At 42.4% G+C, this 25,584-nt stretch overlaps 1 protein-coding gene across 3 annotated transcripts in view; it reads left to right on the top strand.

Moving 5' to 3' along the window:
• IFT140 (intraflagellar transport 140) overlaps positions 1 to 25,584 on the top strand; it is an 84,067-nt gene that overhangs the window by 8,567 nt on the left and 49,916 nt on the right. For 2 of the 3 annotated variants that reach the window (XM_005493167.4, XM_074552836.1), the window contains 12 exons: positions 1,685 to 1,806; positions 2,465 to 2,607; positions 6,251 to 6,426; positions 9,462 to 9,553; positions 10,680 to 10,786; positions 11,928 to 12,076; positions 19,084 to 19,287; positions 19,687 to 19,759; positions 20,881 to 20,972; positions 21,746 to 21,873; positions 23,362 to 23,479; positions 23,912 to 24,039. In XM_005493167.4, coding sequence (XP_005493224.3) covers positions 1,685 to 1,806; positions 2,465 to 2,607; positions 6,251 to 6,426; positions 9,462 to 9,553; positions 10,680 to 10,786; positions 11,928 to 12,076; positions 19,084 to 19,287; positions 19,687 to 19,759; positions 20,881 to 20,972; positions 21,746 to 21,873; positions 23,362 to 23,479; positions 23,912 to 24,039 — 1,532 coding nt within the window. The remainder of the gene's footprint in view (positions 1 to 1,684; positions 1,807 to 2,464; positions 2,608 to 6,250; positions 6,427 to 9,461; positions 9,554 to 10,679; positions 10,787 to 11,927; positions 12,077 to 19,083; positions 19,288 to 19,686; positions 19,760 to 20,880; positions 20,973 to 21,745; positions 21,874 to 23,361; positions 23,480 to 23,911; positions 24,040 to 25,584) is intronic. The other variant, XM_014271395.3, reaches the window with a different exon arrangement.

Raw genomic sequence — 25,584 nt, 5'->3', positions numbered from 1 at the left:
TTTGGAAAGGACATTTAGATAGATGATAAGGTCAATGTCCTGTGTCCTTTAAAAATATCATTTGAAAACAGATGAGTTCTGCATCCTTTCCAGTGTGACTTAGGAGAGGTTGTGAGCCTTTTTTGTTTCCAATCTCCTGTGCTTCTAACTAAGAATTGAGATTGTGCAAGTCGGTTATCTGGATACAGGCTGGAATATCTAGAAGGAGGTGGAACGAAGGTCAGCAGCTTTAGAAAGCTGCAGGCTTTTCCTCCAGCTTATGAATGGTGCAGGTGATTTTAGTTGGGATCCTTGGAAATTGGTGGCATATAAAGCTGATGGAAGAGTGAGAGGAGGAACCAACAAGGTTGGTTCATAGGATCCTGTGATGTTCAGAGGTAACTAGCAAACATTTTATGAACTGCAAGTATCCTCTTGGGACAGGAGCACAGCAGTGTCACTGTTGCACAGATGAGTGGCATTCTTTAACCTGCAGACGCATAGCACTTAATAAACAGTTTTGGATGGTATGACTATTGCCATCTTACTGTTGAAAAGAAGTTAGAAGTTAGAATCGTAGGAAAAACAGAAGGAAATGTTACTTTGGAAGGCCTCAGCTGCATCTTATGTGTCTTCTAGTTAGAATTGTGAAGAATAAGTGACCATTGTTTGCTACCACTTCCAGGAAAAAGATGATATTTCATTGAAAACAATAAATAAAAATAGAGTGAATTCTAATACCACTTTATGGTTGTCTATCTTAATAAAATAAAATGAGATTGAATTTGATATTGAAAATTGTTGCTGGGTTTTTTTATGTAGTGCTTACATGGAACGTTCCTAAACGCAATTTGGTTTCATAAGCACTAGCATAACAACAACAATAGATAATCTTCTTAGCATTCCAACTGTGAGGATATACTGTAAGTCAGTTTATTGGAATTTGTCTCCACACTTTTTAGTCACCAGGGGTTTATTGCTCCTGAGCTGCCGCTGCAGGGTGTGAGTTATGTCAGCACCTGTGCCAGGCTCAAGGGCTGGCCTGTGAGTTAATTAGCTAATCAGACTTCCTTTCTTTAGCATATATGATTTTTCTAGTTACTAGATTATTTTTCTAAAAGTAAGCTCTTGATTTTTCTAAAAGTAAGCTCTTGAATGTCTGCTCCGAAAGAGGAGGAAAGCTCCAGAAATTAAAAAATTCTGCCCTTAGTCTTTCTACACCCTGTGACTTTACATGTCTAATCATATACCCATGCTCATCTACATCAGTTTTATATACACTTACTGAGGGATGCATGTGCTCTGCTATCCTTTATTTCAATTGCTAAAAAATAAGCTATCAGACTACTTTCAAGAAAGAATGTGGAAAGGACATTATCAAGACAAATATTTACATCTGCTACTTACAGAAGAAAACTAAGACTGTTCCATGTAATTGCTCTGGCAGTGTGATTTAACTAAAAAAGGATAGGGCCAATAAGCTTTTTTTAGATAATTTGATTTTAAGGGAGCAAATAATATAATGTTAAAGATAGCTTTGGTTCCCTGTCGCTTAGTTTTAAGTGGGTGTAATTGTATGTGTCAACTAAACAAAAGGAAGGGGTTGCTCCATCAATAAAACATTTATTTTTATGTGCAGTGATTAGCTTGAGTCTGAATTCTCATCTGTGTGCAAAGGGTAATGAATTAACTTGTCTTTTTCTAGCACGGTGTCTTGTGTCTGTGGAAAATGGACCATCGGGGCAGAGTGCAGGGTCCTGCCCTGGTTAAGCAGGAGTATGGGAAATGCTTGTGGCACTGTGTCTTTTGGCCACCCCCTCCTAGTGAGTGAGTATTGGCCCCATCAGAGCTCTGACAGACCAAGTCTTTGTCTTGTTCCACAGAAAGAAAGTCCTACCCACAAATAGACTGTTTAAAAATATATAAAAATGTTCTTTTCCTAACTGCCCTATATTTCCAAGCTCTTCTCCCACTCTGATAGCTGGCTCTGTGTCCTGTGTGCAGTAACTGCTCCTCTTTCTCTTCTCCACATCATCTGTTGGTTGCTGTTGACTCTTCTGTCTTAGTTTTCTAATTAGCAATATTGCTGATTGTGGAAAGCCATAAACACACTGGAAACACAATTATCATTATATTCTTGTCAAAAATAATTAAAAGTCAGTTCTTAAACATTATTATTTCTTTCCTGTCCAAGCAAGAAATAGGAAGCAGCTGCAGTGAAAAATCATAGTTCTCCTTGTCTGGGCTTTTCTGTTTTACATCTCTGAAAAAATAATGACGTGTTTTGAAAAAAAGGTGAAATAATGCAAATGAAAACTAATATTGAAATTTTGTTTTGTATTTTTTTGAGTCCGCCCTTTTTTTCAGTCAGTGTATGAAATATTTGTTCTCTTTATACAATATGCTTTATTAACTTCTCATCCATTCTTTGAGACTGAAACTACAGTTATGAAAAGAATTAGGAGTGAAGTATCTCTCTTTTCAGGGACTTTGTACAGCTGGCAAAAGCAGCTGTGAGTGGTGATGAGAAAGCCTTGGATATGTTTAACTGGAAGAAAGCTGGAATAGGACCACCTCTGAAAACAGCAGTCCAGGAAGGACTCTCCTTCTTTATCACTTTGGCAGATGGTAAGAGCAAAACCACTTTTCCATTTGGCTGGGAAGTTGTTTCCTTAGAGCTTCAAAATAGCCCAGTGCATGATAGTCTTGGGGTATATTCATATATGCCTCATATTCATATATTCAATAGGGTAGAGTATTCTATAGGAGTTGTAGAATGTTTGGTAAGAAATGAATAAAACTACTCATATCTTCAGGATGGTTTTGTTCACAAGGGTACCAGAGGTACTGGGTTAGTCAGGTTCCGAAGAAGTGAGTATGAGGAAAACAATCTCTAACACACAAGTGTAGATAAAATTAGCTTTTGTGCAAAGCTTCAAAATAATGCATGTGTTCTTTTTTCTATAAATAGGCAAATTCTGCTAAAACATACGTCTTAAATTCTCAATTTTCTTTTCACTTTTTTGTCATGCTTTGAAATGATGCTTCAGTCTTATGGACTAACAAAAAGTCTGAGAATCTGTTTTGTTTAGTTTGCTGCCTAATAGTGTTTCTTCTCCGTATTTTCCTCTTCCTTGCCTTTTACTCTTCCCTGTCTTTTCCTATCCTTTTTAGTCTTCTGGGTACTAGTTTGCTCTAAGCTAACTTTCTTCCCACCCCAAATTTTTTTGTGATGCCATCGCTCTGTAATTTGCTCTCTCTGAACTGGAGCCAAAATGTGTGTGAGAAGTTGCATAATCAGTGTTTCTGGTAGGTGATTCGAGTCATCCTGTTGATTCAAGTGTTAACTGTTCTGAAAACGTTTCAGTTATGCTGGTTCTGCAGGTCCGTTACAATTTGATTCAGTGTTGTACCAAAATTGCCACCCCTTGTTTACACCAGTAGGGCTTGCAGGAGGGGCATGGGCCAGCTGCGTGGTTGGTTTGCAGTGTACCTTCTTTTAATGTGTGAATACAAGCCTCTTTACTTGAAGGGTACCATTTAAATGGAAAATGGACACAAGGTACTTCATAAAGATACAGGGAGAGAAGCTTTAGGAAGCTGTGCCCATTCTGTCCTCACCTTCAAAGCTGCTGTTGTGATGGTGCAGAGCCCCATCTAGGGACAGGCTGTGTGTCCTGCAGGTGCTGTCCTGGCCTTGGGCCTCTGCCTCGGGTTGAGACAAGTCAGGAGGAAACGTCCTGAAAGGGGCATCTCCTCTGAAAAACAGGCCGGTTTGCGGCACAGCCTCTTCCCATCAGACGAAAGGAATTTCTTGGAGAAAAGGGAAAAAACCTGTTTATTTAACACAGAGAGTGCACGCCGGCACGGGAGCAAGAATGAATAATGTTAGATGTGAAAACCTTCTCGCTGTGGAGAAAGCTGGTGGATTTGAGAGTCCTGCTTGGCTTCTCCCGAGGTCTGGAGCCGGGTGTCCCTGCAGCCTCCCCCCTCTGGGCCGCGGCGTGGGACTCCCGATGATGGCCTGGTGTTTTGGGCTGGAGCAAAGCCGAACAGTTCCAGAAGAAGAAGCCACAGTCCCGGGAAAAACTTCTTGACTCAACTAACATTAAAAAGCTAGCTACAAGCAAAAGAATTCAACTGTCTTCTCTCCTGAGAAAGAGCGGGGGAGAGTCTGTGTTTGAACACAAACTGATGAAAGAATTTCCCCGGCTTCTCCCCCTCTCTCGGACCTAGCTTAAAGTTACAGAACATGTGTCTGGGCATAAAGTAGATGATAAGGGATACAGTATTATAAAGTCACCCCAAGACAGCCTCCTTGTCATACTTCTCAAATTTCAATCAAATGATACTGTCTGACTGTTCCTTGTGAGCAGCTTCATTGCTTGGGTTAGTTTGAGTGTATGTATTTTGGACTCAGTTTTTAATCTAGTAATGATCTGCTCTAACTCCCAAATGTCCTGAGAAGAACTTGGAGGTGCTGGTGAGTGAGAGCTGGTCATGCCCCAGTTGTGTGTGCTGGCTCCCAGAAATACCCTGTGTGCTGGGCTGATCCCACAGTATGGGCAGCAGGGGAGGGGGGGATTTTGCACCTCAGCCCCACTCAGGTGAGACCCCACCTGCAGAGTTGCCTCCAGCTCTGGGGTTATCAGCACAGGGGTGACATGGAGCTGTTGGAATGAGTATGGAGGAGGCCATGTGGATACTTCATGGACTGGAGCCCCTCTGCTCTAGAGTTAGGCTGGGAGAACCTGGAGAAGAGAAGGCTTCAGGGAGAGCTCAGAGCCCCTTGCAGTGCTTAAGGGGACTCTGAGAGAGCTGGAGAGGGACTTTGGAGGGCTTGCAGGGACAAAACAAGGAAACGGCTTCCCACTCCCAGAGGACATGGTTAGATGGGATATTGGGAAGGAATTGTTCCCTGTGAGAGTGCTGAGGCCCTGGCACAGGGTGCCCAGAGAAGCTGTGGCTGCCCCTGGATCCCTGGAAGCATTCAAGGCCAGGCTGGATGAGGCTTGGAGCAACCTGGACTAGTGGGAGGTGTCCCTGCCCGTGGCAAGAGGATTAAAAAGAGATTCATTTTTAAAGTCCCTTCAAAACCAAAATGTGTTGTGATTTAAGAAGATGAGGATATCTATTGCAGGGAGAAAATAAAGCAGTGGGACAGGACTTGGATGGGCCATAGAGTAGCCACAGGCCCAGCACAGAGAGCACCCCCTGTGCTGGATGCTGCTGGGGCACCTGGATTCTGGGCCTCTCATGACAAGAAAGACCTTAAGGGGCTAGAGTGTGTCCTGAGAAGGGAACAGAGCTGGAATAGCGTCTGGAGCACAAGTCTGATGAGGAGCAGCTGAGAGAGCTGGGGGGCTCAGCTTGGAGAAAAGGAAGCTCAGGGAGGACCTTCTGGCTCTGCACAACTCCCTGATGTTCAGGCAGGTGGGGATTTGGGCTCTGCTCCTAGGGAGCAAGGAACAGGACAAGGGGAAACAGCTTCAAGTTGTGCCAGGGGAGGGCAGACTGGTGGAAGGAATTTCTTTGCAGGAAGGGTTGTTAGGCATGGGAATGGGCTGCCCTGGGCAGTGGTGGAGTGATCATCCCAGGAAGTGTTCAAAAATGACTAGATGTGGCACTTCACTGTATGGTTATTGGGTGTGGTGCTACTTGGTCCAAAGTTGGACTTGATGATTTTGGAGGTCTTTTCCACCCTAAATGATTCTGTGATTGTATGATTATAGAGTAGTACAACTTAATGACGTTATAACGGCTTTTAAAATGTTGATGGGTGCATTAGTTACCGATGTCAGTGTTTTTAGAAAAACACCGTCCCATTTGCCAGTCAGATTATGGATTAAAGCTGAATTTGGTGTGTGGTGCAGTGTTTCCTAACCAATGAAGAACTTCAGGTCTGCACTTTTCCATCATCTCAACTCTGCTGTAAATTGAACCAATTCTTAGCTGCCATTCTTCTTTCACAGTTTTTTTTTCTAAGACTGAAGGTTTCAGATGCTATAATCTGAAAGTTTATTTGCAGTTTAAAATTATTTAAAGTATTCCCCTTTGGATCTTCTAAATGGGGAAAAATATGCTTTGGTTTATTGCTCTGGTCAGCTATTGTACTGTCTATCCCGAGAGGAACTAGAAAATGAAAGAATTTTTGTTATTTTTACATTTTCAGCACTTGAGGAATGTTTTATTAAGGTAGAGAGCATCAACTTTGGCTTTTGTAGCTAAAAGATGTCAACTAAAATCTGCACCTGATTTATTTGTCCTTCAGGTTCTGTGCACTATGTGAATGAGAAAGGGAAGACAAGGCAGATATTGTCTACGGACAGTCTGGTCCGAAAGCTCCTGTTGCTAGAGGAAAGAGATGTTTTACTTGTAATAACAGAGACTCTGCAGTTGTCTTTACATGCAGTTTCTCCCGAGGGAGAAGCAGAAGAGCTCATGAAGGTAAGAGTCATACTACAGGATAAAGTTGCAATATTTATTCTTTATAAGTTTGTTTCGTTTTTTGATTATCACTATTTTGCTTTCAAATGAATCAACTCTCATATTTGTTTCTCAGATAATATGTTGATGAGGAAGCAAATAGCTTATCTAAAAGTGGAATAGAATGATGTGGTACTGAACTTGGAAAGATGGTTTTCATCTTTTCTTCCAGTTTTTTCATAGTTCTTTTCATTTTGACCCTATCTTAATTCTTTTACACTTACTTTCAGTTTCTTAGTGAATTACAGAAAAACTGGAAATTCCAGTTGTCCTGGTTGCAGAGGTGGGTGGTGCTTAGCACCATGTAGGTGCAGCTAAGTTATTCTATACCACCTATATCATCACTGTTTTCGTGGAGAAAACACACACACCCCATTAAGTGGGCACCATTCTGCCTTGCTCTCTCTCATGGGGAGGTTGTCAGCATCAGCCCTGCAGACTGTCTTCTGCCCTGCCATCCACCCTCTTCTGTTTTCCCTGAGACACTATGGGATATGGTGCTGAAAGGAAAGCAACAGAACACAGAACTGATGTATGTTGAATGGCAGCACTAATGGGGAGACCGTGGGCAGGGGGCAGGGAAGGCCCCAGTCCAGCCCAAGGGAGCCCAGCCGAGCCCAGTCCAGCCAAGCCCATTCCAGCTAAGCCAGGCCAAAAGGAGTGCAGCAGAACTTCAGGGAAGTGGCAGCAACCTGTAGGATCAACACCCAGTATGGCAGAGCAGTAGAAGCAATGGTGCAGGCACTTGTGTGGAACTGAGCCTAGCAGGGCATCCATCTTGGATGACCCAGTTTTGGGGAGGGTCTGTTTGCTGTTGTTTTTTGTTGTCTTGGTCTGGGAGGGGCGGGAAGCCTCTTGCCATACTGCCTTTGTTTGCGACAGCACGTGGGAGCCTGGGGAAGTCAAGTGAACGCAACCTATGGGGACCATCCACCATTTTGGTTTTGGTCTCAGCAACCACATAAAATTAATTTTTTGTGGCTGAAGCACTTTCTGGTTTTGGATATTTTTAAAAATTCATATTGATGTTTCTTATTCCACTGCTTTTTGCTCTCAGTAAATTATCTCAATCCATACTCTCTGCACGTCTCCCTCCCTTACTGGAAGGGGCAGGAGAAGGGCCATGGCTTATTTGGCATTTAATTTTTTGCTGGTGTTAAGCCACCACATTTAATTGGTGCCCAAGTTAAGGCTCAAGAGGATTGAGATAACTTTGATCTAAGTGTTTGTGTTTTAGGTAGAGAGCTCCCTGGTTCTAGTGTTGCTTGGTCTGTTCATGTGGGTATGATACCTAACCCTGCATATGCTCCCGTGTATGCGCTGTGTATCCACCACAGTGATCTGTTTCACTGTGACCTGGGAAGCATGCCCTCATTGATATGTCTGATAGGTTTCCTCTGTCCAGTGTACACCATGTTAAGATTTAGGACAGAGATTTCTAGGGAAGTTGTCCATAAACATGTCCTGGGATGGATAGTCATTAGTGGTGTGGCATGTAGGAGAAAATGGGCCAGCTTTTGAAAGAGTACTCTACTCCTGGTTTGGAAGTTCACCCCTGAACAACTACAGGGCCCTGATAAAGTGTTTGAAAGAGAATTGCTGTGGCAGTTCCAGAGAGGTGCAAAGTTATGGGATGTGCTGGACAGTGGCTACTGTTTATTGGACACTGTTTTTATGCAGCACCCTCAGAGGGAGGAGGAGGAAAGCAAAGCAGCAGGCATTATGGCCATTCAAACTGCAGCTTACCCACAAGAGCAATCTGTGCTAAGAGCAGTTGCCTGTATTCAGAAGAAGAAATCCAAGACCAAATCAGTTCATGTAGTGAGTGATGAAAAGGAAGCAGGGCCTTCACAACAGGAGGAAGAGACAGGGCCAGAGATAATCACCCAAACCCTATCCCTGAGTGAGCTGCAAGACATGCAAAACGATTTCTCACTCCAGTCAGGTGAGCCCCTGGTGACCTGGGTGCTCTGATACTGGGCTGTCATGGCCCATGATATGAAATTAGATGGTAGTGACACTTTGCAACTGGGATCCATGTCCTGGCATGCAAGTATTGACCACAGGATTGGGAAAGGACCAGAAACTCTCAGCCTCTGGACGCAACTCCTGTCAAATGTGAGGGAAAGGTTTCCTTGGAAAGATGACCTTTTAGTGCACTGAGACAAGTGGAACACTATGGAGCAAGGTATCTGGTGCCTGAGAGAATTAGCTGTGCTGGAGATATTTTTAAATAATGAGCAATTCCTTACTAATCCAGACAATATCCAGTGTTTGCAAAACATACAGCAGAAGTTCTTGCTGAGTGTGCTGATGTCATATGCCTACTCATTGGGAGTGATGTAATGGAAAGAAGGAGAACAAAACGTGGACTATTTGGTTACCAAACCTCAGATATATGAAGAAACTATCTCCAGCCCATTATGGGCCCATGTGTCCTCAGTGGAAAGACTGACAGAGGATCTCCAGAAATTAAAAGAGGAAATTAACGAGAAAATGTCTCACACCCTGCCCTGTGCTATTACAAAATGCTGCTTGTCGGTAGACCCCAAACCTTCACTTTTCTGAGATGTTTTTTTCTTTTTATCCACGGCAGAAAAACACTGGACACGTGTATTACAGCAGTGTCCACTTCTTATTGATCATTACTTATGTTTGACTAGAAGTAAGATCTGGAACTTCACATTTTAAAGCAATCTTTATTAAATTCTAAGAGAAGTTCTAGTGCAAGAGTAAAATACTGCTCCTTATCTACTTAATTAACCCACTCCAGGATTTCTTCTGTTAAATTTATACATTGCACTCTTGATGTATTTTATGGTGATCATTGTCAGAATCATCTGAATTCACTGTCTGAATATGTCTGAATTGACATATAGGTCTAGTTATTTTCATATTTTTACTGTTTAGCCAAACTGTGCAGTTCAGATGCTCAGTGTCCTTCAGTGTGCTCCTCTGACCTTTTGTAAATGTATTTATTTGCTAATGGTTAACAGGTGAAGTTGAGTGGGAAGACTGGTCATTCTGCAGACATGATTCTAGTAGACCATAGCCTGGTTGTTACAGCACTAGGTGAGACAGTCATCAGGTAAGAATCAAAGTTGATCTGGCTGCCCCTGAGAAGGGCCAGCTAAAAGGTACAGTCTGCAATGAACTGAGTATTTTGCTGACATGTTGGTTGGGGGTTTTTTACCAATAATGAAAAAATCCCAACATTTCCTAATTTTGTTTGTAAAAATAAGCAGAGAAATTAAATGATTTTTTTTTTCTCAAGGACAGAAACTAATTTGGTATGGCTTGCTTTCTCTCTAGGTATTTTATTTTGTCAGGCAGTGCTACCTATTCTGTTCCTTCCTTGAGTGCTGTTACTGGTTTATTCTGAAAATAAATCCAGTTGGGGGTTTTGCATGAAAATGCAGCCCCTTTGCCATTCTTGCCTATGTTACTTTCTGATCCTTAGGATACTCATGGCATCAGCAACCAGAAAGAAATTGCTTACTTTTCAGGACATTTATTTTACTGTAATATAAGACAAGTATTTAAATTACTTATTTCCCTAATCCTTCAAAGTATGTTGCTTTGCCATGCTGTTATGTTACTGTGTTCTGTAGTTTTACCTTTTTTGCAATGTTATATACCTTGTCTTTACTATGACCTGCTCTACCTGTTCCTCTAACCTTTGGGAGGATGGGAGTGTTCCATTAATATCAGTATTTCCCTTTATTGAGCCTCTGTCTGCTACTGTCAGACAGAATCTTTTGTTCATTTTGTGAGAATGCAATAAAGACCAAGTATCAAGAAGGAATAGCTTCATGGCAGTATTTAGTTATAAAAAATAAATCTGGAATCCAAAGGACTACTGACTAACACAGGAATATTCTTAAAATAGAGGAGAAGCATAATTAGGGAGGAAAAAAATTGCAACTGGCCCTCACTTCTTTAATTTGTTTTAAAGCTGCACTTGCTTCTGACTTCTTTCTTCCTAGGAGAATATCCCAAAACATGCTGCAGATTAAAAACTCAAAGGAAGAGGAGGAGATTGTTAAGGAATTCACACTCCCCAGGCAGCTTCTGACAATTTAATTTTAAAAATTAAATGATCTAGGTATTGTGGAAATAGTAAGTTAATGCCATGTACAGCATCCTGTTGACTGGGTTTGGCAAGACACTTGGAATGAAAAGCATTTTTAACACCCTTGTTTTGTGTGCCTTAGGTTCTGGGATTTGGATCAAGACGAGAACTATGTGCTCTCCCTAGATATGCAATTTGGCTTTGAGGGGGGAGAATGTATTAACTGTGTCTCTTACTGCAGTGCTAAAGGTGAGAAATAACGTGGTAGCTGTGATCTCTGGTGCCAAACCTTGTCAAACCTCAGCCTTCCATGCCCTGTAATAATTTCAGTATGTTTGCCTTGTCACTGAGGATCTCAGTGGTAGTATGTGATATTGAAGATTTTAGTTTGGATCGGAAATATGCCTTGAAAGGTGCAGGGAAATAATTCAATACTCTTGGACTCACTGTGGAGCTGTCTTGTGGCATATGAGCTGGATTCCCTTTGACACCAGTACCCCTGGAGTGTCCCTAATGAACTCCAGCATGTTTTGGGCATTCAGTCTACAAGGCTGCACTACAGCTAATGCAGAATAGAGCTTAGTGACATGTATTGTGTGTGTGCCTGGTCCTTACAACAGCTCCTTTTTACAGACCTGCTCCTGGGCACCACCTTGTTTGCTAGCATAGGCACAGCTGATACCTGCTGCAGTGCTTTTCAGTGGTTGGTTGCCCAAAGTGACTACAAAACTAGCTATTTAAAAATAAACACAAGCCATGGGAGGAATGGCTGAGACTGGGGGGTGCATGCATGAGCTTCCTCATGAGAGCCGGATCTGACCTCTGCTTTTTGTGAGCAGTGACAGGACCCAAGGAAACAGCCGTAGCTGTGTCCAGCCAGGGGAGGGTTAGACTGCATATCAAAAGTTTCTCCACCCAGAGGGTGGTCAGGCACTGAGCAGGAAGTGGGGACAACCCCAAGGCTGCCAGAGGTAAAGGAAGCTTCTGGACAGCACTCTCAGGCACATATTGGGATTGCTGGCACTGTCCTGTGCAGGGCCAGGAGCTGGATTGGATGACCCTTGGGGACTCTTCCAGCTCTGGATATTCAATAGTTCTATATTTTAAGAAAATGTTAAAATGAAGTAATTGTCTGATGCATTTAAAAAATCACTTCATCTGGTAGCTTAGAAGATGCACCTTACCATGTGGAACTTCTCCCATTGTTTCTTCAGAAAAGTTCTCCAGTGCAGGACTAGGATGTTGGTTTGCAGTGAGGAGACAAATGCTGCTGCTAGGAAGTGGCTTCTCAGTACCCAAGAACCAGAGCTTGCTGCCTGTTACATTGTGTAATGTGGGTTTGTTTTTCTGAAGCCCAAGATGAAATGCCTGAAATGTTTGTGAATGGCAGGTATCTTGGCAGCTGGAACTAGCAAGGGGAGAGTAGCAATGTGGAAGAAAGCAGCAGGATCTTGTCAGAGCACATGGGCTTCTGAAGGCAAGGAGAAGTGGAAGTTCCAAGCATCTACAGAACTTGAAGGAAATGTCACTCAGATAAAGGTAAAAAAGGAAAGAGCCTCCTTGAATGTAAGTGTACTTCACAAACCTTAGATGAAATGACCATCTTTGTGAAACCAGTGAACATGATCTCTATCATATGGGTATGTGTTCCAGAAGTAGGAGGAAAACCCCTGAGAATCAAGTAACTTTTAAAATTGGATGGGCAGAATACTCCCTGTTTGTAGCTAGTCCCTCCATCATATTGCTCGCTGGCAAAACCTTTGGATTCAGCTCCCTGAAATTATTTTCTGGGAAAAAAAAGGATTATCAGGAATGTCAATTTTACTTAAATTTATTAAGAAGACAAGAAAATCTGACTAAATGAATGATTTTATTAGTTAATGGTTTTTTTCTATTGTCACTTTTTCAGTGTAAAGTTTCATCTCACTGGTAGTTGTGAAAATAAAAATATATATTTACAACCAAATATTCTTTGGTGAGATGTGCCACCTAGAAAGGAATACTATATATTTTAACATATTGTCTGTTAAATGTCGGGATGCAGCATTTTTATTTATTTGGAATATTTTATCACAATGAGGTTAAACATTGTCATTCTATGCCTAATAGCATTTTGATATGCTCTGAAGAGAAGTGCTCAGTGTAACAATCATAAATTTAAATTTAAAAAGTTTTATATTAATGCACAGCTTTTTTTTTTGCCACCAGCATTCTGCTAAAAAGGCAAAGCTTGTGCTTTAGGTTCTCCAGCATCTTTGGTTGTTGGGTTTTATACCATATTATTAGGTTTTTTCAATTTTTGAGTGTTTCTGTTATACTTTACATCATTCTGTTGCTGTGCTTCATATGTGAGAACAATCCCCATTATTTTTATAAGGAAAGAAATTCAAATATATCTGGTGACTTTCAAGAGAAAGTAATTTTATATTTGTTATTATTCTGTTTTCTCATAAGAGTGGAAAGTATTTTAAAAGCAATGGTATTTGCTTGCTCTGTGTTGGTATAGAGTGAGGGTCTGTAACACCATCCTACTTACAAAGTTAAAACAGAAGTGCTGTGAAAATGGAGAATCTGAGTGTTTTATTAACAAGCTTCAGTAACTAAAAGATCCAGGATATAGGAAATAAAGTGTGCTGTAAGTACCTCGTACATCTCCTAATAGCCACAGGTGATTGTGTCAGCTTTCCCATTCAAGCCTTTTCCAGGTAACAGGATATGGAGCACTGTCCAGAGATAGCACATCCCCTGCAGCCCCTGTAACTACAGCAAAGGGGAAATCGGTCATTGGGCTTTTTAATTGTTTTTTGTTTGTTCTGTTTTTTGGGTTTTTTTTTTCCTAGTAAAGAACTGTTATTCCTTTTCCCATTTTTTTTCTTGGAAGCTCTGTATTTTTGAAATTGTAATAATTTGGAGGGAGGGGGTCAGCTTTCCATTCCAGGAAGGTTCCTGCCTTCCTTGGCAAACATATCTTTTAAACCAGGATGTTAATTGGTGACCAGTGTGGGGCTCAAGGGCATTGAGAGAAAAGGGTGAAAAGAGAGTACTAATTCTTGAGTAACCTATTTGTGTATTGGATGTAGAAACCTTGTTGGGCAGCACTGTGTGGTCTAGCCTACCCTGGTTTGGTTGGCATGTGATCATGGCTATGTTTTTCCTGTTTGCAGGTCATTTATTCAAACATGGGTCCTATAACTTAGGCCTTTACCCTGTTTGTAGAATGGCTCAATAAGGTGAGGAATTCAGTGCTCGTAAACTTCATCTGAAATGTGGGCACAAGGCTATATAACTATCACACATGAGGTCTGTATCTTTGGGGTTTCCTTAATAATGCTACCTACTGAGAGGAAGCAACACAGGACGGAGTTTTCTCCCAACCCTTCACCCACTTCTTTGGGCCTACAACAACAGCTGCTGAAGAGTTAAATTTCCCTTAGAAGTTAAAGATATTTTTTTTTAATGTTTTTATTCAGTGACGTCCATTCACCATTCAGAGACAGAGTGAGGTTACCTTGTGTAGCTGCCTCAAAACCTGCCACAGAGGTCAGGGACACTGTCCAGCAAAACCACTGCAGTCAGAGGGAAAGGTGGATAGCACAGTAGTGAAACAAACAAATGTTACAAATGTCCAGGTTCCGGCTAAACCACAGGGGCAGCCACAGCCAGCAGCAGCAGTCGGCCCTTTGCAGTGAGGAAGGATAAACCCATTAGGTGTGCCCAGCTCATGATGATGCAGAACCAGGGCCCTCAAAGCCAGCAGAGGAGCCTGAGATCATCGCTGAGTCCCTGTTGCTTGACAGTCTCTGCAGTCTGTGAAAAGACATTGCGTGTTTAGGGGGTGAGGCTTTTTTGGCTTGGTTGATTCAAGTTTGGGACTTTACACATACAGGCATGCAACTTGATGGTGCCAAAACAAGACTTGGGACCCTTGGCCAAGGGTGTGGCCATTGAGCAGGCGTTCGTGAGGGAGTCAGGACGCCTTTCTTTCTGGGAGTGGCTTCTAGCAAATGTAAGAGAGGTTTGTTTACAGGGCCAGACTACAGGAGCGCCATCATAAAAAGCCATGCAAGACCATGGAGGAAGGATCCAATGCCTGAGAGAAATGGCAATGTTGGAGATACTTCTTGGGAGGGATGGACAACGTGATAATGACCCTAACGAGGTCAGGTGCAAATGTGGTGGAGTCTGGCACATCAGGGTCCATCTGAATACTCCAGTTTAATGGCAAACATGCATCTCAGGGGCAATCAAGAGACAATTGGCTCTATAGAAAGCAAACTTAGGAACTATGAGAGTAGGGTTCAAGGCCTGATGCAGACCCACATCTCTGCTGTAGAGACATTGGTTGAGAGTCTCAAGGATGATATTAAGAAATTCAGGGAGAGATGTTTACCTGTAGCACCAGTGCAAATCAGTCCTTGAAGTCACAGTCAGATGCCCTGCAGACAGAGAGAGCGGGTATGCTTCACAAACTGACTTAAGATATTTCCTACTCAACCATGAAGAAGACATGAGATGGTGGTACAGGAAACCTACCTGTGTCCTGGCACCCTGAATACAAGAACTGAAGGAGAAAGGAAAAGGGAAGTCAATGAGAGTGAGTGCGGTGCCAGTTTCCCATGGGCAAGTATCTGACCTGCTGGAAGGTACCTCCAATATGTATTCACAAGAACTGGTATTGGAGGGGTCCTGCCTCTAGCCAGGTAGGGGCACCAGGGGACCACCATGTCTACTGGACTATGTGGACATGATGGCCTGGCACGCGAAACCCACAAGAGTACAAGACTTTAGTTGACACTGGTGCTCAATGTATGTTAATGCCACCAGGATGTGTGGGGTCAGAAACTGTCTCCATTTCTGATGTTACAGGGGGTTCTCAAGAGCTGAGGTTGTTGGAAGCTGAAGTGAGCTTGACTGGGAAGAAGCACCCCATTGTAACTGACCCAGATACCCCACGTATTCTGGGCATTGACTACATTAAGAACGGATACTTTGAAGACCCAAGAGGACATTGATGGGCTTTTGGAATTGCTGCTGTGGAAACAGAAAGAGCTAAGCAGCTAAACACCTTGCCTGGACTCAGAAAATTCTTCTGTGGTTAGGACTTTTGAAGGTAGGAAAGCAAGTACCAATTGCCACCTCCGCAGTGCATCACTGGCAGTATCAAAAAATCAAGATGCCATGATACCCATTCACAAGATGGTCCATGAGCTGGAGAGCCAAGGAGTGTTCAGCAAGGCTCACTTGCCCTTTGGCTCCCTTGGGCCTGTGTGGAAGTCTGATGGGGAATGCAGATTGATAGTGGACTATTGTGGCTTGAATGAAGTTACACCATCACTGAGTGTTGCTGTGCTGGTCATGCTGGAGCTCCAGTATGAGCTGGACTCCAAGGCAGCAAAGTGGTACGCCGCTATAGACATGGCTAATGTGTTTTTCTTCATTCCTCTGGCAGCAGAGGGCAGGCCTCAGTTTGTCTTCACATGGAGGGGTGTGCAGTACACCTGGAACCAACTGCCCCAGGGGTGGAAGCACAGCCCCACCATCTGCCATGGACTGATTCAGGCTGCTCTGGAGAAGGATGAGACTTCTGAACATCTGCAATACATTGATGACATCATTGTGTGGGAACAAGGCAGCAGAATTCTTTGAGAAAGGAGAAAAGATCATCCAGATTCTCTTGAAAGCTGATTTTGTCATCCAAAAGACTAAGGTCAAAGGACCTGCTCGAGAGATCCAGTTCCTAGGGATGAAGTGACAAGACGGATGGCGCGATACTCACCGAGGTCATCAACAAGATCACAGCAGTGTCTCCACTGAGCAGCAAGAGGGAAACACAAGCTTTCCTAGGTGGCATAAGTTCCTGCAGAGTTTGCATCCTGGGGTACAGTCAGTTTGTGAACCCTCTTTACCTGGTAACCCGCAAGAAGAACAGTTTCCACTGGGGCCCTGAGCAGCAGCAAGCTTTTGCCCAGATCAAGCAGGAGATTGCTCATGCAGTGCCCTTGGCCCGGTCAGGACGGGACCAGAGGTGAAGAACGTGCTCCACCCTGCAGCTGGATACAATGGCTTGTCCTGCAGCCTTTGGCAGAAGGTGCCTGGGGAGACTCTGGGCCAGCCACTGGGATTCTGAAGCCAAAGTTACAGGGGGTTCAAAGCCAACTACACCCCAAGAGAGGAGATCCTGTTAGCCTGTGAAGGAGTTCAGACTGCCTCAGAGGGGATTGGCACAGAGGCACAACTTCTCCTGGTACCCTGACTGCCAGCGCTGACTGGTGGATGTTAAAATGAAAGGTTCCCTCTACCCGTCACGCCACTAATGCTACGTGAAGTCGATTGCCTTGCTTATACAGCATGCCTGTATTGGAAACCCAGATCACCCTGGGATCTTGGAAATAATTATGAATTGGCCTCAAGGTGAGGATTTTGTTCTGAGAGATGAAGAGCAGAAATAGGTGATATAAGCTGAGGAAACTCCACCATACAATCAACTGCCAACTAAGAAACAAGCTACACTCTTTTCAGTAATGATTCCTGTCACATTGTAGGAATGAACTGAAAATGGAGCCCCATGTGATAAGTTACAGAAGGTACCAAAGGAGAAGGTAGGTCAAGCCAGTTTGTGCAGCTCAAAGGCGTCCACTTGACCCTGGACATTGCTGAATGAGAGAAGTGGCCAAAGAATTACTGTTATACTGACTTTTGGGGATTGACATATGCTCCATGGGGGTGGCTGGACGGCTGGAAAAAGATCAACTGGCAGTGTAGAGGAAAACCAGTTGGGCCTTGCTGAAGAATGGCAAGACATTGCCATTTGAGTGGAGAAGCTACCTGTGAAAGTGTGTCATGTGGATGCCCATGTCTCCAAGTGTCAGGCTAATGAGGTGGAAAATGAACAGGTGGATCAGGCTGCAGAAATTGAGGTGTCACAGATGGATTTGGACTCGCAACTCAAAGGAGAGCTGTTCCTAGCTGGATGGACCACGATGCCTCAGGCTGTCAGGGCAGAGGTGCCACCTATAAGGGGCATGAGACTGAGAGGTGGATGTAACTGTGGACAGCATCTCCCAGGTAATCCATGGTAGTGGAATGTGCACTGCCATCAAACAGGCCAAGCAGGTGAAGCCCCTATGGTATGGTAGGTGGTGATCCAGTATAAGTATGGGGAGGCAGAACGATTACATCACACTGCCTCAAACCTGCCAGGGCAAGAGCTACATGCTCACAACTGTAGCAGGCACCACTGGATGGTTGGAAACCTACCCTGTGCCTCACACTACTGCCTGAAACACCATCCTGGGCCTTGAAAAGCAGGTCCTTTGGAGGCATGGTACCTCTGAGAGGATTGAGTCAGACAATGGGACTCATTTCAAGAACATTTTATTAAACACCTGGGCTAGAGAACATGGTATTTAGTGGGCATACCACATTCCTTACCATGCAGCGCCTCCTGGGGAAATTGAGCACTGCAATGGACTGCTAAAAACAACATTGAAGACAACATGAGGTGGAACCTTCAAGCAGTGGGATCTGCACTGAGCAAAGGCTACAGGGTTAGTTAACTCAGACGTTCCACTAAGCGAGCTGGCCCTGCCCCATCTGAACCCCTGTGTACCGCAGAGGGCAATAAGATTCTAGTGGTACATATGAGAAGTATGTTAGGAAAGACTTATTTGGATGAATTCTGCCTCCAGGAAAGATAAAGACATTTGTCAGGTTGTCTTTGCTCAGGGATGTGGTTGCACTCAGTAGGTGGTGCAGAAACATAACATATACCTCAAAGGCACCTTGTTTTGGGGTGAACTGTCTGATGTTGTACCTGTATCCATATCTGCATGTATATATGTATATAATCAGGATAATGCATGAATGTCTATAGTTAAAAAGTGTAAGTTCAATGTAACATGTTGGTATGGGAAAAAAATTTGGGGTGGATAATGTTGGGGGTTAGGTTTTCTCAAAGGAATTGCATCCCATTTGTTGTCTTCCTGAGGCTGCCGTTTACCCTGGGGAGGCTCAAGGCTCCCATCAGAGCATCCCCTGGAGCCCTGGGGCAGCCACTGCAGACCCTCTGCCTTGCCCCATGGCGCCCCCCGCTGGTTGGGGTCATAACTGCAGCCAAGGGGAAATTGCTTGACTGTGGTGGGAAAACTTACAGGTTTTTTCTTTGTTGTTTTTTGTTTGTTCTGTTTTATATATATATATTTTATAGTAAAGGAATTCCTTTTCCCATATTTTTTTCCTGGAAGCCCTGTATTGGTGAAGTTATAATAATTTGGAGGGAGGGTGCCATCTTTCTATTCCAGGAAGGTTCCTGCCTTCCTTGGCAGACACATGTCTTTTAAACCAGTACACTGGATAACAAGCATAATAATTTGAATCTGTCATATTTCCCAGTCATTCCCTATAGTTTGTATTTAGATAGTAGGACTTTGCATATATATGAAAATATTTATTCTGTCCTTTCCCATGTTACTTCTCTTGTGACACTGCTGTGGCAATTCAAGACTAGAGATAAAATTGTGTGGTTTTTCTTTTCCCATTATATACAGTGGGGGTCCCGAAAAAACCTGCTGGCAGTGAACAACATCAGCTCTGTGGTGATCCTCAGTGAGCAGGCCATGTTGGCACACTTTCATCAGCAGGTGGCCGTGGTACAGGTGTCTCCCAACCTCTTCAATGTCACGATCTTCAGCACAGGAACCACTCACAGCCTTCGTGTTGACATGAATGCTAGTGGAGTCTTTGCTACTCAGGTTAATCCGTTTGGGGTTTTTTTGTTGTTGTTTTTTATGTGCCTAATCAGTTGCCTGGTGAGGTTTATCAAGACCAAACTTCCTAAGTCTTTAAGATAAGTCTTTTTTTTTAATATTCAACATAGTGTGTTATGAAGGTATTGTTGTAACAGTAGCAATGGTGCTGCAGTGGAGCTGTTTTTTTCTAAGATAGAACAGGGACTCAGAAATGCTCTAGGCTGCTCACAGAACCCAGAGAACCTCTGGGCTGCTAAAAGCCTTCCAACCCAATGTCCAAAGGAACTAGTAACTGGTGGCTATTGTAGGGGAGTTCTTGCCATGTTACTGCATGAATTCCTGCATGCTTCCAAAAGGAACTAAAAGTATATATTTATTTGGTGTTTTGTTTGTTTGTTTTAGGATGCTGTAGTATTCTGGAATGGGAAGCAAGTGGCTGTCTTTGAGTGCTCAGGAGATACCTTCAGAAGTGCAGGTAGGACTTAAAACATTGGTCAGAGTCTGAATGCTTCTTTTCTTCCAAAGTTATACATTCATTCATGGTAGCTGATGCACTGTAAGCATAGAATCAAAGAATGGTTTGGGGTTGGAAGGGACTTTAAAGCACATCTTGTTCCAACCCCCCTGTCATGGGCCGGGACACCTCCTAGACTGGAAAAACCCTCAGGGCTAGAGAAAACTTTTATATGATGTAGCCAAATTACAATATAGAGGGCCTTGCACAAAATGTGAGGCTAGAACAACTTCTTTTTATATTTTTTAAGTTAACCATTGATTTGATCAAGAAGACCAATTTTTTCCTGCTTTTGTAGCTGTCGTTCCTGTTGCTTTTACAGATAAGACATGGCAATGACTATTGAACGCTTTTCCATCTTGCTTGAGAGAAAGTGTAATCAAAGGATCTGGGAAAGAGGCTTCTTGTCCCAGCTCTCAAGAGAAGTTATCCCGTAAATTGCCCTGTACAGTGCCAAGTAGAGTAAACTAGGTTTTTAAATGATTAATTCTCCCTAAATATTTCTGCCTCGAGAAATAAGTGGTGTAGAATTCCATCAATTCCATCCTAAATCTTGAGATTTGTCTTTTAAGAATCATTAAGTGTTTTCTGCTCGTCTATATTTACTGATGTATTTTATAACTTTTCCATGCTGAATCATTGCTTTATTACCACCAAGGCCCTAACAGTCTACACCGCTTCTGAAGTTGTTGCAGAGCCAGTGTTCTGGCAGAGATTCTGTTATCCCTCTTCAGTAGCAGTTCACTGAAGGAAAAAGTGAATTCTCTTACCAGAACCTCACACTGCACTTTTTTTTTTTTTTCTTTCTTTCACTCCCTGTATCAACTCCTTGCCCTTCCTTTCTCACTTGTTTCCATGGACAGAGTGTACCAACACCTGTTTAAAATGGGAACCCCAGCTTTTAAATGTAGTGGCAGTATGGAAGAAGGCTAAAACACCAAGGAGCTGGGATTCAATAGTGACTGACAGATTGAAAAAGAGATTTGGTGCAAGATAGTGGAAATTGTGTGCTATAAGTTACTTGTTTTTTCTTTTTACAGAACATATTTATTGTAATGATGGCTTTGTTGTCATTGTTTCAGGCTCTTTCCTTTGTGACTCTCCTGTTCTGTGTGTTCATGGAGAAAATCTGTACACAGTGGAGCCATATCGGATCCAGGTCCGCACCTGGCAGGTAAGGACTGAGAAAGCCATGAAGGGATAAAAAGACCTTGTTGTTTTCAAAGATTGGTGTTAGAGCTTAAAAGTAATATGCATGATCTTCCTAAGTCTATTAACTCTTCCTTGTCATAATACAATACTCAAAATATATTTTGAGTATTTCAGCAGAAAGATCTTTGACATTTTGTGTTCTTTAAAAAGTCTGCCACTCTGAACACTACTGCAGTGTAACTAATAAGTATTTATAGACATTAAGACAATCTAAATTGCATGCTGGTTGAGATACATATATACTTCCAGGAAGATGATAGTACCGAATATTCTCACAAGATAATGAAAAATATCACTTGAACATTTTGTGTGAACCTTTGCAGCCTCTGCTAGTCTATGAGAACCAAAAGAGCAATCTAATTATCAGAGTTCTGTGATACATAATTTTATTTAGGAAGCAAATATTATATTTTAGAATGGGTGTGATTCATCACATAAATATAATGTATTGGTTTTTACAGCTATATATTTAAGGACCTTCAGGGACTTGGTATTTCTGTATGTCTTTCACTTGGTAAAGGTTGTGTTACTAAAGAGGAAATTATTGCAGAAGGATGCCTTTAAATTTAGACTTTTTTTGAGGTTATGTACATACCTGAGACCCAGATTGAATTTGCTTGGAGTGATTAATCTAACAGAGAAGTTCAGCAATTTGTGACTCAGCTTGGTGACAAAATAAGTCCCTTCTAGTGAGGCCGTGGCCACACAAACCTGGTGTTACACATTTCTTGCCAGGGCACAGTTAAACAGCTGCTCGTGTTCTCTGAGGCAGAGGGGAATCCGTGCCTCCTGGATGTCTGTGGGAATTTCCTGGCTGTGGGAACTGATCTGGCTCACTTGAAAATCTTTGATCTCTCACGCAGGTATTAATAAGGCTTTAAAAATAATCTGTTTATAGTTAAGTGTGTATTTTGTGGGGAATCTTTAGCTGTTTTTGATTTGATGAAAAGCAGCAGTCCCTTTGAATCTTGAGACAATACATGCAGCTTTGTGAACTGATGGCATATTTCCAAAGCAAGGGAGGAACCATGAAATTATTAGGCAAGTCATGGATTGATGAGGATGATGATTATTATTTTAAAAAGAGGATACCGTGAGGGATATTTGAGTGCATTTTAAAGTGTGTGGAGAATTTATGGATGATCGAGCTAAGGATGTCCCATTTATTTTGGTATCTTGAACAAGAATTGAATCTCAAAAGAGCTGAAATAAAGCCAGGTCTTGTATTTCCTCATAAATCAGGAAACTTGTTGCAATGAATCTATGGAGAAAGTGAACCTCAAACTGTGGAGACACTGTTCTTTCTCCTGTTTAGTTTAAGGAGTTTACCTGACTTTGTTCAAAGGTTGCTGTACTCTCATATTGACGAACATGGAAAAGATACTGCCATGACGTTCATTTTGAAAATGTAGCTGTTGATGACAAACATAATTTTAAAAAGCTTAAAAACCTGAAGAGTGAAACAGATTCTGTTCTTCTTTGCATGCTGTCACCAGAGGAATGCTAAAATCTAGTTAGTTGCCATCTGGAAACTACTTGGGTTGAGATCACACACATTCCACCTGGGACAGTTTGAAGGTTATTAGAATCGAGCAGGTTGTAACTAGCATAAATATTGGATTGACAGTGAGAAAAAATAGATTTACTTATGCATGCTATGATAAATTTTTGCACTTGGTATGAAAATACCCTTCCTCAAATTATGAGACTTTAATTTCAGGGCACTGTAATTGGCTGAGAACAAATGTTATTTTTATAGAATCAAGCATGTTTTTTTCATGAGATTGTATTATAGCTCTAAATTGCTGTCACTTCAAATTACTGTCACTTTTTGCTGCATTCTTTCATTTCATGAGATTTGCCCTCTTTGTTGCTGACTGATTTCTGGGTTTGTATCTATAACAGCAATAAAGTCCTTTTGAAATAACAAAATATATAAATGTGCCCTGCTAATGACATTTCTTTACTTCTGCTGCACTCTGTGCTTTCCATACACAGAACTTTTATGTGAATGGACTCTATTCCAAATTCATGGTACTGTTCAGCTTATTTCTGCAGGAAAATTAGGCCTCTGAATTGAGAATTATCTTCAGATGTTCTTGCTGTATGGCCATGTTTTGGGAATCCTGTAGAAACACTGACATTTATTCTTGCTGATTCATTGAGGAAAGAGTGTCTGTTAACTTAGTCCTGAAAGAAAGGCAGTGGCAGCAATCCTCTGGAGAGGAAGTGGGAGTCTGAGGCAGTTGTGTCATATAGTCAAAATAGTTTGTTTTTAAAAGTCTTACCCATAATTTGCTAAATTGCCAGTCGCTTGCCACCATGTAATTGAAGTTTATTCCTTCCCACAGAGAGGCAAAAGTGCACTGCAACAGCAAGAGTTTATCCAAGCTGCTTCCTGGCCATGGAGACATTTTGTCTGTGAAGTGCAATGCTAATGGCAGCAAAGTCAGCATCCTTGTCAGCAGGGTGAGGCACAGCTCTTCACTCAGCATTTGGGACTTTTCCATTGGTTCATAGGCTGGTGTGGGTCAAGATTACTGAGGACGCAAGAATCACTTCTCAGAAATAAACTAACCTGGTCCAGGCAGTGAATTGAGTCATATAATGAAGTGTCATGTCCCAGCGTTATTTAAGATCTCTTAAGACTTTGTTCTGTGTTGGAATTCAGAAAAGGAATATTTTATTTACAAAAGCTGCTTTGTAGCATTTTAAAAGAAATCCAAGGCTGGCTTGTTGGAATAGAAAAAGAACCAGAAATTTTCTGGTATTTCTTACTAAGAATGACCTCCTTGTGATTACTAAGAAAGAAAGCTGAGGGCATGAAGCATATGGGATAAACTTACCTAATTCTTCTTTTTGACTGCATGCTCCAGCACCCTTTGTTTTCCTTTCTTGTAGGTGGATGGGAACATTGATTCCAAGATCTGTTTCTTTGATGTTGAAATGGACCAAGTTACGCTCTTTGATTTCAAGGCTGAACGGGGAGATGGTAGAGAGAGCCTTTCTGCTGGACAAAGCATTGGCAAGTAAGGAGCTTTTGCTTCAAGAAGCATTAATGGTGGATTTAAGACAGAAATCTGCCATGTTGACACAAGCACACCCTGATTCTGACATTCCTCCGTCTTGGGAAGGAGTTTGTATGGATTTAATTATTTATTTGTAAAGAACTAATTAACACTGAATTGTATGTCCATCAAGCTGCATCTCTATCTATTCCAATAATCTGAGCTAGGGAATGCCATGGTTTGACATTGGCCAAACGTGAGGCACCCACGGCAGCCGTTCGCTTACCCTTGTCTTTCAAGTTGGGCAGAGAGGAGGGACGAAAAAAAAGGAATTAACAGAGGGTTCATGAGTTGAGATAAGGACTGGGAGAAGAACACTCTAAGTGCAAAATGGGTTTAAATTTAAAGGTATAAAGTATATTTATTATTAACAGAGTCAGAGGAGGATCATGAGAAGTAAAATAGGCCCTTGAAACAGCTCTTTTCCCATGGTGCTGGTGCTATTGAACACCTCTCTTCACGTAGGGCACCAGGAGGGGGAAGCTGCCCCTGCCTTTCTGCCTGTGGTGCTGCTGGCCAGGGGTGGCCAGGCGGGCAAGGCTCGCCTTGGGCTGTGCCAGCCTGGTGGCCACCCTGGCGCCTCCCCACTCCAGGGGGAAAACTGTATGTGCTCTGTTCTGATTCTGTCCTTAAACACGTTATCACAGAGGCATTACCAACCTCTCTAACTGGGTCAGCAGCATGTCCATCTTCAGAGCCATCAGAGATTGGCTCTGTCAGACATGGTGGAAGCTTCTAGCAGCTTCTCACAGAAGCTATCCCTGAGGTGCATGCCCTCCCCAGCAGCCAATCACCAGGCTATGCCATATCAACACACCCTGAAAGCAAGCTCAAAATAAGCAGTGGGTAGATCTTCAGCCAACATGCAGCTGAGCCAAGGAACTCCTTGCAAAGTCAGTAGAAAAGATGAAGGAAGTGCTTATGGAGATACTGGACAAATTCATAGAAGAGAAATTCAGGGAGAGCTACTAGCACTTTGGAAGCCATATCAAGCTAGAGATCTCTGAGGAAAGGATGATTTGGTGTTGGGGGTTTTATACAGAGGTATTACATGATTGGACTCAGGATCCAGATCTTTAAATTTAAAAAAAATCTTGGAAAGCTACCCTTCCTTGAAGACTTTACATAATAGGGAACTGAGAAGAGGACATTCTGAAGGTCCTTCTAGGAATAAAGGTATTTTTAAAATATAGTAAAAATTGAGTTTGTGTGGGTAAAAACTCATGACATGTCTGTTTAGAGCTGATGCCTTTCTGTCCATGCAAACTGTGCTGTAGGAAGTGCATTAGAAATCCTAGCAGCACAATGCAGTGAAGTGCGAATGCTTGTGAAAGTATGGTGTAATATTAGAGTACAAATTCCCATTTGATTTTACAATAATTTTCCTGACTGTATTTTTCTTAAGAAAAACCAGCATTGGAACAGGTGGATTACTTTTTTAGCTACTATCAGCTATGGGTATTACAAGCAAAGAAAAGGAATTACTCTCCTTACCACTGAAAGCCA

The sequence above is a fragment of the Zonotrichia albicollis genome, chromosome 16 (genome assembly GCF_047830755.1).
Source record: "Zonotrichia albicollis isolate bZonAlb1 chromosome 16, bZonAlb1.hap1, whole genome shotgun sequence".
Lineage (NCBI taxonomy): Eukaryota > Metazoa > Chordata > Aves > Passeriformes > Passerellidae > Zonotrichia > Zonotrichia albicollis.
This window is presented reverse-complemented; position numbering and strand designations above follow the sequence as displayed.